At 47.2% G+C, this 15,164-nt stretch overlaps 1 protein-coding gene across 1 annotated transcript in view; it reads left to right on the top strand.

Moving 5' to 3' along the window:
• FECH (ferrochelatase) overlaps window positions 1-15,164 on the top strand; it is a 271,577-nt gene that overhangs the window by 226,995 nt on the left and 29,418 nt on the right. Inside the window, exon 10 of the mRNA XM_078674860.1 lies at window positions 9,247-9,306. Within this exon, the coding sequence (XP_078530986.1) occupies window positions 9,247-9,306 (60 nt within the window). The remainder of the gene's footprint in view (window positions 1-9,246; window positions 9,307-15,164) is intronic.

Here is a 15,164-nt window from a genome sequence, read left to right as displayed (position 1 = left end):
TGTACGTCCAATGACATCAACCCACTAGATGCATCTATACCCAACATCATCTGCTATCTGTTACATCTCTACAAGTGCAATCTGGCGTACACTTCCATTAGGATACATCTCTCAGCCATAGCGGCTTATCTTCAGAACAGGCAGCACCTCTCTGTCTTCAGAGTGCCCGCCATTAAAGCATTCCTTGAAGGTCTGAAGAGAGTCATTCCCCCAAGAACACCACCAGCTCCGGTGTGGAACCTCAACGTCGTTCTCACCAGACTGATGGGGCCACCATTTGAGCCACTGCACTCGTGTGAGCTCCAATTCCTTACGTGGAAAGTGGCCTTTCTAATAGCTATTACGTCTCTGAGGCGTGTCAGTGAGCTGCAAGCGCTCACCATACAAGAGCCGTTCATTCAAATTCACCCAAATAGGGTAGTGCTACGCACTAACCCTAAATTCCTTCCTAAGGTGGTGTCACACTTTCATCTTAACCAAACTATTGACTTACCAGCATTCTTTCAAAACCCGCAAACGGTGGCAGAAAGAATGCTCCATACCTTAGATGTACGGAGGGCATTGATGTACTACATAGACAGAACACAACCCTTTAGAAAGACAAAACAACTCTTTGTTGCCTTCGCACCACAACACAAAGGCAACCCAATTTCCAAAGCAGGGATAGCCAGGTGGATTGTTAAGTGCATCCAGATATGTTATCAAAAAGCCAAGCGCACTTTAACAATACCCCCCAGAGCGCACTCCACACGCAAACTGGGGGCATCCATGGCTTTCCTAGGGAACATTCCTTTAGAGGATATTTGCAGAGCAGCCACGTGGGTCACACCACATACCTTCACAAAACACTACTGTGTTGATGTGCACTCCAAGCAGCAAGCAGCTGTAGGACAGGCTGTTCTCAAGACACTTTTTCAGGTTTCTGCAGCTGGCACGGGCAACCGCCGCTGATGGAGGGACTGCTATGTATTCTATGCTAAGATATGAATTTAGCAGCCCACATGCCTCGAACTGAATATGCTACTTACCAGTATGCATCTGTTCTTGGCATGTAGGGCTGCTAACATTCATATCGCCCGCCCTCCTCCCCGGTGCCTGTCGCAGCTGCAGATATACTATTGTATTTATTCATTAGCATGGACATCCTTTACACTTTCACTCCATCTTCTGCCACAATGGCGAAAAACAATCTGGGGATGGAGCCGATGCCCATGCGCACTGTAGTCCAGGGGAGGAGCCACCTATCTCAGGATACTTCGAAGACTCTTCCAGGACAACAATGTGCAATCATCCGAGCCCAACACTAGGCGGCGATCTAATGCTAAGATATGAATGTTAGCAGCCCTACATGCCAAGAACAGATGCATACTGGTAAGTAGCATATTCATTCTACCATTTGGAGTGACGACTGCCCTGTGGGTCTTTACCAAGCCTTTTGGTCTTCCAAGCAGGGCATCTATAGCCGGCTGTCTTGCCAGACTTAATTGGCTGCCAATAATACAGAGGAATGTATTCACATGCTTGTGTGTATGTGACCCTCCTTTTGTCTCTTGGTTCACATTTTTTACCAATACCTCAGCATCATTTTACATATTTGTAATTTCCTACCAGGAGACGGCCCCACTTTGGTGACAGAGACTTTCCCCTTGTCACTACTAAGTTATATATTGTGCTTCCATATTGTTTCACTACTGAAAGCCTTTAGAGCCAGGGGTCTTATTCAGCGTTTGGCAGTTAGTATACTCCCGCAAAACGTAATCAGGAAATCTGCCACATTTGTGACTTGAAGTCGGTCATCCGCCATACTCTAAATAAGGCGTTTGGCTTTCTCCTCTGTGAATCATTAAGATTCAGCCTCTGTGATGTTTATCCGGAGAGCACCTAGATACTTTTCGAGTTGCAAATTTAAAGATGGAAACCACTTCACTCTTCAGGGACTCATGAAAGGGAAGCCACTCATGTCGCTGAGACCCTTTCCCCGCCATTCAGAATCAGAGCTTATCTTGTAAATTGAAAAAAAGTGCCATGGTCCAAGATATTTCTTAGAAGGCCATTGCAGCTTGCACCAACCACTGTACATTCCTTGGATGCCAAATGCTAGTACCGACTGTGCCTACCAACAATGACACTCTTACAGAACCCCTCCCAGACGTGCAAGTGACCACCATCCCTCCCGGCCTTCCTCATGCAACCTTTTTATCACATTTCAGTAAACACAAGTTGCGTCACTGTTGGTGCATAATGGGCGCAGTTTATTCACAAACATGGAACTTAACATGGCATTTTATTCGCATTTGGTCATTCGTACGCTCCATGATTTCAATACTTCATCACATCTGTCATCTTTATCAAACCAAGGCAAACACAAGGAGATGATGGGCGGAGTGCTGAAACTTTTCAGACACTCACCCCTAGTCACAGATCTGGGTTGAATCCATCATCATTCTTTAGCTCACTTCGCCACCCCAGTTCAGACACAGCTATATGCAAATCAGTCTTGACTTTGGGCCTCATGGAAACAGTCCAGCCCAAACTGCCAAGCCATGTCTTCCCTAGACCGGAAACACACATCCTGGGACCGGTTTCTGGCTAATCAGCCGTCATCAGCCAGGCTAGCTTGTATCCAGTGGCAAAGTTAGCATGGGACCCACATCTGGGTATACCCTGCCAACTTAGGGTGAGCTAAGCAAACACGTCAACCATGATTAATTTATCTACAGTAACTATTATAGCACTTCCAGCACATCCCCTTGATTTACCGCCATTCAGTGGGTGTCCAGTGTTCGCAGCCTGTAGACTTTCTTGATACAGAGATCTGAGTGGGTGGCTGTCAGGCCTTGCCTGGTCTGCAAGTGCCATGTTCGCCTGCTGCAGCCCCTTTGCTGGGCATTCGCCAGCTCCTACTGCCCCTGCCTTAAGGCATCCTAAGGACACTGTTTGAGCGTCTCCTTTTTTGCTGCTATTGTGCTTTCTTGGCTGTCTAAGTGTGCTGTCTCCGTGGCCTCCTGGACCGCTCTCAACCTGCGGTTGCGATGTCCGCAATCTGGTATTTCAACGTGGAGAGGTCAAGATATTTTAGCACTCTTTTTCCATAGCGCGCTTCCTTCTGATTGGGGGTTTGAACCATGCGGCTCAATCGCCTGCTTTCGGTTTTCACTGGCTCGCTGTGATTTTTTGCTGGCTTACTGCCTTCCATCTCCTGGTGGTCCCGCCCTTGGCAGGAGTTCATCGTGGGCCACTCATTGGTCCGGCTTTGCCTTTCTGTCCTGCGACTTATGTCACAATATGGACTATTCCTCGGCACCCAGACCTGTAAGAATAGACTGGATAGGCTGGTAGTATTATACCGAAATGTTAAACTCGCTGCTGCAGGACTCTTAAAAAAATATATATGGACAGCGCGACCATGTGGTTTATTAACATTTCTATGTTCCGGTGTTAAGAAATAAGTGACAGTGCCAATCACTGGCAAACCCCAGCACAGATTAAGCACTGTTTGAATGAAACAGGAACACATCTTTGCTAGCTGTGTCTTTTATCACCATTAGAGTTGAGAGTCCATTCAGCTCCCACTTCTGCCCTAAACATGTAGTCACACTTCTACCCTACAGATGTCTCTTCGTTCCGCCGATATGAACCATCCACATGTGGAGCGCCTACTGCTCACATCTGTGTGCAGTGTGCAGGTACTGATTGGAACCCTGACAAACCCCCTTAAAGCCCATTGACTGCTTCATCGTTCCATGGTCTACAAAGCCAGTACAAAGCTGCTGTTTGTAACGGTTTAGGGACCGGACCCTTCTGTGATAGGATAGGCTTTTTAAAGCCACATCTTAACATTACTAATTATTCTTGCTCTGTTGGAGCAAAAATCTATTTCCCGTTCCTAACTAACCATGAACGTTATTGGGGCTGAGAGCCCACTGCCTCACATCCCAGCATAGTTCGCCCCTTTGCATCCTGGTAAATGCAGTACACAGTTCATGCTTACTTCAAAATTAGCTGGAGTTTTTCACCAATGTTGCACCCCAGCTGATTTTTCTGTGCTCCTTAATAATGCTGCTCTCCACTGATGATGGGCTCAACCCAGAAAGGCATGTCTACAGATATACAGCAATGTCTGCGCCAACTTTGAAGAAAAACTCCAGCTAATTTTGAAGTATGCATGAACTGTGTACTGCATTTACCAGGATGCAAAGGGGCAAATTGTGCTGGGATGTGAGGCAGTGTGCTCCCAACCCCCATTCTTTTTAAACGGCCCCCTTGAGCCAGCAAGCTAACAAGCTTTGGAGATGCACCTGTGTGCCTGTGAGTGGCACTGTGACCTGAGCGGAACGTGGCAGCATTTCCTTCGACCCCAGTTGATTTTTAGGTCTCGGACTAGCGTTCCACGCAGTGGGCGGAGTCCGAGATTTCATGTTGTCTAGTATGGAGGCTAGAACACGCCCCTCTATTCCATTGGCTGGCCTCGTAAATGCTGGCCAGCCATTGGAGGAGAGGGGCGTCACTCAGTTCAGGCCCCGTCTTAACGCAATTCGGGGGCGTTTTTCTCTCTTTTTTAAGCCCCGCCCCTTTTCTAGTGATGGGCGTTACACCCTCCCTCTCGCCGAGGTCCTAGTCTATTTCTCCAGTAATGTACCCTTTGCTACCTCTTGTATTTTGTTTGCTCACAATTGTCACTTTTACCTAATGTAACTTAACGTCTGCTTTTGTAACGTGTTCACTCGTCTCATGGATAATTTCTGTTCCTATTGTGAAGCGCTCTGACCACCGTCTGCAGTGACCTGAAGGGGCCGCCGCGCTGCCCGCGGCGACCCGCAAGTGCTTCCCTCCAGGCCCCGGATTCAGACCGGGGTTCTCCAGTCGTTCTGGCGAGGTTCGAGAAACGTACATTTTTTTGTGGTGGTTTTTTTTTGTTGCAATTTTGCATGGCACCTCGTGGCCTTAGTTATAATTTTTTCAATCAATTATGTTTTCATTCACTTTTACGGCGTACTAATTAATTTTTAACAGGGCTCCTCGGGGCATTTTAATTTATTTGTGCGAGATTGTCTGCTCATTTACCTTTAACCTTTTAGCGGTACATCACTTCCGCTTTGGGCAACAATACTCTTACTGCCGGTCTAGTTGTGCTGGCTCACCCGGGCTGCCCTAATTTCCGGTCATACTCCTTCCTGTAAGGGGCCGCTCTAGTCTCTACTGGTTGGCTTATAAGCACTTCCGGCCATTCACCGAAGCCTCCGTATGCATTATACGTGAAGCGCTTTTGAAGACACCGTGCTGGGAGAACAGGTAAGCGTTTTTTCCTTCCCTGACTTTACTGTAGAGACGTCTATAGTCGGATTTTCAACCTTGACTCCGCTTCCAGATATTCTATTCTTCAGGTCTCCTCGTTTTGGATGCACCCGTCCAGACGATAGTTGTAGTGTCTCCCTACCTGAGGCACCAGCAGTATTCTATCGCCGTGAGATGCGATCACACGAGCCGGGGCCGGCAGAGGCACCCGGGGGCTCGCCACCCTGAAAGGATTATTTGCTATCATGCAGGCAGCGTTTTTGTGTAATGCAAATCTGCAGCTATGTGCATATGGACCCCGGTGGCATTCCTGTATATTCGCCAGGCCCTTGCATGCAGTCCAGCATGGACTCAAATGTCCCCCGCCCCCTACCCCCCCACCCCCCAGGCTCAAGATGGAAGTTGCCGAGCGAACACAGTCACCCGCTGCCACCCACCCAGGAATGCTACAAACTAGCAATCAAGCTGAAGGCCTGCTAGACAATCGGTGTCAATGCTCAAAAGTACCCATAAAACACGGCTGTGACGAATAGTCTTCCCAGAATGCATGCCGGTTTCTCAACAATGCGCCGGAGCAGTCACTAACTGGCCAAGAGAGGACTGCAGCCTAAAATCGCGGAGCAGGCCTCTGGGATTATAAATGTGTGTTTTCGTGCTTCTAAACGTGGGTCGTTTTTTCTTACCACCATTGTTTTCAGTGTATTTGTGTCTAGATTTTTGTAGATGTCAGTAAATGCATGCAGATAAATTTTATAGTTGTGTGTGCGTGTAGAGATTTATATATATATATATATATATATAACTTATATTCATGTATACATCTTGTTTATATATAGAGACATGAGGGGGCCTGCATCTTACTTTTAAGACGGGTCTCAAGGGGGTTAGTGCAGTGTTGATTCCACTAGTTTCTCTCTTTCCGCTTGGACAGGCTTTGCTTCAGCCTTGGCTAAGGGAATTTGAGAGGATAGATCTAAAAAACTTGATACAGGAAGGACAGAAATGTTTTTTAAAAAAAAGAAGTAAGGGCATTTGAGCAATAGTAACATCTGTAAAAAAAAACGTTTCAAGTCTTCTGTGTCATGCAACTTAATCTCCCCATGTCTAATATAATGAATGTGTTCGTCTGTAACGCAACTGGTGCTTATGTAAAGCGCTCTGATACCTCCGGGTCGAGTTGGCGCTATATAAAACTGCAAAAAAACGAATACAAATACGTAAGAGATAGATGTATCGTCCATACTTATGAACAACTCATCCAGTCCCCCACGCCAGTTACAAGTGCCTCCTTGCTGCTCTGAATTCCAATTTTCTGCAGACTCCTGAAGCTACCGCCCTCTGCTGGAGCTCATCAGACAAGAACACGACATTGCTTGTTTTCATGAACTAGCAGGGTTCTCTGAGTCAGCCTAAACACAGGCTTTAACAATGGCACTAATTATTGTCTTCCTACAGCGAAAACATGTTGCACTATTCAGCAGAGTACAGAACAGGTGCCACGTATGGATGAGCAGTGCACGCACCTCCCCTCCACGGGACAGGTGCAGCATAGCGGCATGGGACAGGTGCAGCATAGCGGCATGGGACAGGTGCAGCATAGCGGCATGGGACAGGTGCAGCATAGCGGCATGGGACAGGTGCAGCATAGCGGCATGGGACAGGTGCAGCATAGCGCCACTGGACAGGTGCAGCATAGCGCCACTGGACAGGTGCAGCATAGCGCCACTGGACAGGTGCAGCATAGCGCCACTGGACAGGTGCAGCATAGCGCCACTGGACAGGTGCAGCATAGCGCCACGGGACAGGTGCAGCATAGCGCCACGGGACAGGTGCAGCATAGCGCCACGGGACAGGTGCAAGATAGCGCCACGGGACTGGTGCAGCATAGCTCCATTAGCAGTGAAGATGTGCAGCTCTGGACCAGCAGCGCGAGCATCCCTCCCTCCCGAATACTTATAGCATGGCCTCGGGGTGGAAAGTTCCATCACCCTGCACAAGTCCATGGCAGGTGGTGGCAGCCAGAGTGCACGGTACCCTCACACGCGCCTAGTGCAGCACAGGATGTAGCAGTGCGACTTCCACACCCACTCTCTGCCCTGGGGAGAGTAGACAGCCATCTCAGCTTTTTTCTCTCTCTCTCTCTGCCTGTCTGTCTATATATTCTACGTTCTCTCACCTTCCCTCCCGTAGTGTGAGACCTTTTATTATGTTTTGGTTTTGGCATTGTTATTTGCAATGTCAATAGCTCAAACTTGCGTAAATACGCGACCTATTGCATTGCAAATGCAATAGGTCTGGCATTTGCGAGAGATTGAGCTATTGGCATTGTAAATAACAATGCCACTTATTTATCTGTTTTCAAAACCAACATATATTAAAAAGTTTGTCATTTACAATGCCAATAGCTCTAACTTTTGCAAAGCCGAGACCGTTGCATTGTAAATGCTTGTTCTTCTTTGCTATCTAATACTGCAACTCTCTACTGATGAAGGGTTCAAGCCAGAAATGCGTGTCTAGAGATATACAGCAATGGCTGTACCAACTTTGAAGAAAAACTCCAGCTAATGTTGAAGTAAGCATGAACTCCATTTACCAAGATGCAAAGGGGCGAACGGTGCTGGGATGTGAGTGAGGTGATACTTCCGACCCACACAGGGGTTCTGATGATCGTACTAGTCGCTATATGCTCTCATACCGAACACGGGATAAGATGGAAGCGGTAACGTTTTGCAGTACTCTTCTTGGCGATTTAAGAAAAATGAATTAATTGATGGATAACTTTGACTGGATGTACAAAGGATTTGCGCACATATAGCGACTACTACGATCATCAGAACCCCTGTGTGGGTCGGAAGTATCACCCCACTTACAAATTTTATTCTGGACATCATAGCCTTGAGAAAGTCGCAGGATTACAACCTGTTGCGACAAACTGCGTTGGCTGTTGCTGGAAAGATCTGAATAAAACGTGGCAAAGAAAATAGGAAAGAAATACTGTTTAAATGTGTCATCGTATTACGTTATATGTTTATCACTAAAAGGGAAACCTTGTCTTACTTTAAAACGTGGGCTTGGGAGTAAAAATTGTGTTTCGAGAGCTGTTCTCTTGCCTCGTAGAGTTAAGTGGTTCTCCATACCTTAGAGCACCGTTAATTGAATTCCTGAACCAACACTTATTTAGTGCAAATTTAACCTTAAGGCGCCAAATCCCTATACGCATAACCACACCGTTATTACCTTGTGCTGGGATGTGAGGCAGTGTGCTCCCAACCCCCATTCTCACCGTGAACGTGTTAAGGAGCAGAATATGGCGCAGCAATACATAAATCTTACATAATATACCCAGATTAGTACACGTGAAGAGTTGATGCTAGGCAGTCTTTTCCCTCATTCAAGACGCAAGTTTTCTCAAGCCCTAGAAGTTTTACCAACACGGATATTTATCTGGCAGATGTGATAGAGCATTCTGGGACTTGTAGTGTTTAATGTTTCCAGTCTAATGCTGTTAAAGTGGCAGGGTAGATGGCCACTACCAGTGTCAAATTCTCAAGTAAATTCTGTTAATTTTTGAAAATCTCTCCATGCACATTCATTCTTTTTACTAATAATCTGTTGAGAATATTTGTACCTTTTTCATTATGAGAGTGCCAGTAGGCTGTTCATGAATGCCACAACCTACAGTTCTGGAGCATGGTCTGCCTTATTACAGATGGCTTAAATAAAAGACCCAGATTATTCGTTTTACATTCCTTATCAAATAAAGATAGAGTGTAAGGTAAAACGCACCAGTGTTTTCTGCTGGCCGATTTCCACACAGATTGTAAACATTTGTTTATATTTTACTTAACTTTGTATAGCATTCTTTATTGTAGAGTTCTGCGATACATAAGTAACTTGCCTTTGTATAAACACTATAATGAACAATACTTTTTTATGTTTGTTTTGTTGCAGTGTGGAGTTGAAAACATCAGGAGAGCGGAGTCTCTAAATGGCAATCCGTTGTTTTCTAAGGTAATATATTGCTGCAAAAAACTTCCCTTCATGGCAACTTTTTTTTTTACAAATACTGTATCCAAGATGATTTCTGGTCCTTTAAAAAGATGATTTATTCGGAGGTATTTTAAAAAAAAAAGTTGCTTGTATGTTCATAGTTTAGTAACTTGTGCCTTAAATTTCAGTAGCTGCCTTACATCGATGATCACGTCCTGAGCACTGGCTCCTATGTGTAGTGTAAGGAGGGCCACCATGAACTACAGGAGGCTTTAGAGACTAACTGGGAAGGAGCACATACAAGCAACTGCTGTGAAACAAACATTGGCAAAGCCAGTAAGTCTCACGGTGCAGTGGCATTACACAACTTTTTGTGCTGTGCCAGTGCTTTTTGCGGATGCTGTTCCACATCCTCAAAACATATATATATATATATATACTTGTATGCAGATACGGAATAAGATTGTGCAAAGTATAAGCCCACAGTGTAAAGGACGTAAGAACTTGTATTTTACAATGCCCATACATACATTAGGTGCAAAATACTTATCGAAAGTTGCAATTGCTATGTCAAAAACAGTTTCATCCCCACTACCCAGAATCACTGATAACTGCTCAAAAACCTTCATCCCCAGAGGTCCCACAGAATGTAAAAATATAAGTTATTTTTTTGGTTCGGGTTTCATCTCCTCATCAATATCGATCGCATCTAAATAATTCTGAAAATTGGACTTCCCATGCGGCCATTTTATACATGGTTCACCTCCAGCCGGCTAAAATGCTTGTTGAGGAGTTTAAGTGCATAATTGTGGGTGCTCATGACGCTGTCCTTCGTTAAAGAATAATAGTACTGACTGAACATAATCACAACGTCCCATCTTCGTCTCCAAAAGGACAAGTTTACTGTAAGAACTATGTATAAACAAGGTCCAGTAGGTTTGTTTCCAAGAATATGGGAGCCAATAATGAGACTGAATGAAGGTAATTACTGTGTCCCTTCTTTACCCAAAGGGATTAGTTCACTGTAATTAACATGTATATCCTGGAAAAAGCAGGTTCCCCAAAACTAAATTTTGAAACCATAAAATATACTTTACTTCCGCGCAGTCCTGGCCATATATAGCTGCAGAATGGAGTACGTTCACATAAGAGTTATATCGCTTCAAAATTCCACACACAATGGAGCGCGCATTAAAGGAAAATAGCCCACACACAAAAAACAGCTGGAAGCTAAAACAAGGGCTTCTCTGGATCTGGAACCTAAAAGCACTCCCACGTCTCAGGGGACACCGCCTGCCTTAGCAGGACCTGGACAGTGGTAAAGGGCAAAGACATTGTCCTTCCTAATCTGCACCGATGTCACACATAGCGCAGGAACAAGGACTTTAGGAGTCCTACTTCACTTTCTATGAATGAGGAACAATAGCTAGAACAGTCAGAGCTGTGTAAGAGCTCCACGAACGAACCAGAATGGGGAGCTTTTCAAATTATGCCGACCCTAACCACAGCAAAGGCAACCAGTATAATGCCCCACGGTAAGGATTTGAATCAACACCTCACTACCCGGCAAAAACAATGATAATGTGAAGTTCCAATTTTAAAACTTCACCCTCAACCGAAATGTGGTTCTGTGGTGCTCCAGCCGCTCATTGCCAATTTTGTAAAGTATAAGCCCACTGCATAATGGTTGAAAAGGGCTTTTTTGGTACTGGAACAGCGTGTAGAGAAATGCAGCAAACACAACCATCTCCTAGCTCTGCCAGCTCCTCAGTAACTGTTCCACCTAACAATCTAGAACCCCTCGTTACCAGGGAGCAAGGCACCAGCCTAACAGCACACGACACAAGCTTGACAGGATAAACAAGTTAAACATAACCGATTGGCAAAACAAGCTGCCACAGCTTGATGCCATATGTGCAGCCGTTTTTAACTTGTAATTTACCATTCCTAGATGGCAGACGTCAAACTTAAAGATGGAAATAAAAAAAATGCATGAACGTGCTTTAAAGAAAGAAAGTGTGATCTGGTAACCAATTGGTGCTTCTAGGCCCGCCAACATAAAAGAAATTTAAAGTGCAACGGCCAAAGATACGCATTTCTGAAATACGAATTCCCGCAGAGCTTCTGTGGGAATCTGAATGCGTTGCAGTTTGTAATAGGGCTGTTCCTCATTGGACATTTGGTTAAAATGCATCTTTTGGGAAACCTATTTTAAAGCATTAAAACCATACTGTCTGTTTAACCTGTTAAGCATGTTCTTTCACTTTTATGGACACTGTTGAGCTTTTAAAAGACAGATCCTAGCCTCTAGATGTATTGAATACATTGGGAAGGCTGCCAACTTAACTTGTTTTATGAACAAAGGGAAAACAATTTGCAAATGCCTAAATAGGCATATATAGCCGCCTGCTATTCAGAGAAAAAAGTGTGTGGTTCCTTTAAGACTGCTAAACTTAGGGCTATGCCCATTTGTAGGTGTGACGATAGCCAAGGCCTTTTGATTTTAGTAAAATTCTATGTATAGTATACCTACTTATAGAGACTTTCAGCTAGCCCTCTTCATCTAATGCTCTATTATTATGTCAATCTGAAAGAGGCAGTTGCAGATTCCTTACCTTAGAATTTCCCCCAGGGGTCAGTCTGGATTCGGAAAAGTTTCTTTAGCAGTACCCCTGTGTGTCAGTAGGTGGCGTAGTGGACGCCAGAATGACGTTGTGGTGCCTACTTAGATGCTGCCCCTGCGCCATGACGTCAGCTTTTTTTCTTTCCCTGCCAGCCTAGCGCAGATCCGGAGAGAGCTACCCCTTAGCCTTTTTTTGGCTACTCCTTTTGCGACTTTTGTCGACATCTGTTTCAAGTCTTGGACTCCTGCGTGCGAGGGATGTCACAACGTCAGACCGGTTTCAAATCCTGCGGGTCCTGCCACAAGATGATGTCGGTGACTGACCTGCACCTCGTGTGCTTGTGGTGCCTGGAGCACGACCATGACCCAAAGTCGTACTCTGACTGCTGTGCCATGCACCCGAAGACTTTGCAGGAGTAGTCTCGAAAGTTGTTGGAGGCTTGGCAGTCAGCTCCACGTCGTTCCCAGTCTCATTCGAGAAGAAGGTCTCTGGACCATTCGTGGAGCCCCGACTCCTCGTTGCACTCTAAGTAATCGAGGTCTTCAGGTAAGTCGAAACACAAGAAGGCAAAGAAGCACAAGTGCTCTTCACCTTCTTCCCGTCTGTCCACTGACTCAACGTGGGACTCTGAGCGTCGTCGCTCAAAGACCCCATCTCCGGCATCTGTTTCAGGGCTGACTCTGCATCTCCCACCCTTTCCCAGAGCCGGAGCATCCCCTGCCCAACGTAAGCAATTCTAAGCGGCCTTACATCTTGTCTTTGGGCAACCCGACTGCCGGCGCCCCTTCGGGCCCGCGGAACGTGTCGGGGTTTCTGGGCCTTTGATGGGGGCTCCGCCGGCAGCGGGGACCCCGCAGCCCCCATGAATCCAGGCCTGGATCCAGATCGACCGGGGTAGATCTTACCCAACCGTCCCCGGTGCCGATCCCAATGACGACGCCCCCCATGATGCCATCCCCATCCTCATCCACAAATCTGAACCGAAGCCGGAACGATGTCGGCCGACATCAGAACCGATGCTGGAGGGTACTTTTGTACCCCTGATCATTCCTGGTGTTCCCTACCAACCAGAAGGTATTGATGAGGACTGGGAAGGGTCGCTGAGCCCTTTAACTGACCAGTTAGAAGAACCGGACTGGCGAGAGGACCTGGGTGATGCCAGTGGTCTGAACACCTCTCCAGACACTATTTTGCTTTCTCCACTTACCGTGGCTACGGAGGAGGGGGTGTCCTATGCTTTGGTGGTGAGAAGGGCAACTGAGTTCTTGGGCCTTGAGCTCCCTTCGGTGGCAGACAGGACTTACCTACCTACAGAGGTGCTTCAGCCTGTGGCTTCCTCTTTCAAACCGCTATTGCCGTTCAGTGAGGCCCTCACTGATGTCCTCCTGTGCACTTGGTCCAAGCCCAGCACAGGGTCTCCTGTGGAGAGGACAATTGCCCGCAGCCCGGGTGACCCAGTGTCCTTGACCTAACACTCTTCCCCGGAGAGCTTGGTGGAACAAGCCTCTTTTTCTAAAGGCGCATTTCCTTCTGTCCCTCCAGATAGGGAATCAAAGAAGCTGGACCATCTTGGGAAGCGAATGTTCTCTTCCACCAACTTGGCACTGTGGTTAATAACTACTGCATGCCTCTTGGGCTGCTGCTCCCATACCATCTGGGATAGGGTCGCCCAGGTGCAGCCTCAGTGCCCGGAGGAGGCCAAGGCCGTTCTCTCTCAGGCAGTTGCAGATGGGAGAGACGCAGCAAAATTCGCCTTTAGATGTGGACTGGACACCACCAACTCTCTGGGCAGAACGATTGCCATGTCAGTAGCCCTTAGGCGCTACGCCTGGTTGAGGACATCTGGCTTTTCGGGGGATGTCGAGTCAACTTTTATGGACATGCCTTTTGATGGCCGTCACCTTTTTGGCGACAAAGTAGACTCTGCGCTGGAGTGCTTTAAAGTTTCTAGAGCAACAGTCAGATCTTTGGGCCTCACTGTGCCTTTTCGCCCACGCCAGTCTGCCTTTTGTCCCTTTCATGGCTACAGAAGGGGCACCCAACCACATCCAGCCCAGTCAAGCCACCAGTTCACGCAAGCTGCCCAGCCTCTGCGTGGCCGCGGACGTGGGACCCAGCGACCTTGTGGGTCTGGGAGCCAGCGGGCGAGCCAGTCCACCTTCCCTCTCCTGCCGCAGTCTCCAAACCTTCCTAGCCTGACGTTTTAGGCCCATCAAAGGCCAGTTGGAGGCAGTATTCAACATCACCTTCTCCACTGTCAATCCATCAAGTTGGACATTTGGGTTTTGCAAATATTCGGCAAAGCCTACTCCCTCCCCTTCAAGACTACTACTCCCTCCATGCCACTGTCTTACAAACGCATATCCAAGGATCATTTGGCACTTCTCTGCCAGGAAGTCTTAGCTCTCTTGGCCAGGGAAGCTATAAAATTGGTCCTTGCACCAGAAGTAGTTTGTGGTTGTAATCGGGTGTTCACAAAGGTGATGGCGGTGGACGCAGCTCATCTGTGCAGATCAGGGGTTCCAGTCTATCTCTATCTCGACGACTGGCTGTTGAAGGCGTGCTTGGCCCAGGCTGTCGACTCCCACCTCTAGACTCTGCGGACCTCCTGTAATCGCTGGGGTTCACTATACATGTGCCGATTCATACCTGACTCCTTCTCCGATGCTCCCTTTTATCTGAGCTGTTCTGGACACAGTGCAGTTTTGGGCCTATCCTCCAGAGTCTGGGATATTCGGGCTATGATATCGATGTTTCAGCCTCTATCCCGGATTTTCTGTGAGAATGAATTTGAGGCTGCTAGTGGATCATGCCAGATGGCGCATGCGGGCTCTGCAGTGTGACCTGAAGTTTCAGTGGACGCAGCATCAGGGCAATCTTTCCGACTACGTTCAGATCTCAAATGCACAACAACTGCAGTGGTGGCTAACGAACCAAGATTAGGTCAGCGGCAGATCCCTTTTCCTTCCCCAACCAGATCAAACGGTGGTGACAGATGCGTCACTGCTGGGATTGGGCGGCCATCTGAGAGAGGCGAAGATCAGAGGCGTATGGTCTCTGGCGGAGTCGGTATCCAAATCAACCTGTTGGAGCTCCTTGCGATCCAAATTGCACTGAAGGCATTCCTTCCCTCTCTCAAAGGGAAAGTGGTGCAGGTGTTTACAGACCACACCACCGCCGTGTGGTACTGCAACAAACGGGACGGGTGGGCTTGTGGACCCTTTGTCTAGAGGCTCTTTACCTCTCGACGTGGCT

Source organism: Lissotriton helveticus, chromosome 2_1, assembly GCF_964261635.1.
Source record: "Lissotriton helveticus chromosome 2_1, aLisHel1.1, whole genome shotgun sequence".
Classification (NCBI taxonomy): Eukaryota; Metazoa; Chordata; class Amphibia; order Caudata; family Salamandridae; genus Lissotriton; species Lissotriton helveticus.
This window is presented reverse-complemented; position numbering and strand designations above follow the sequence as displayed.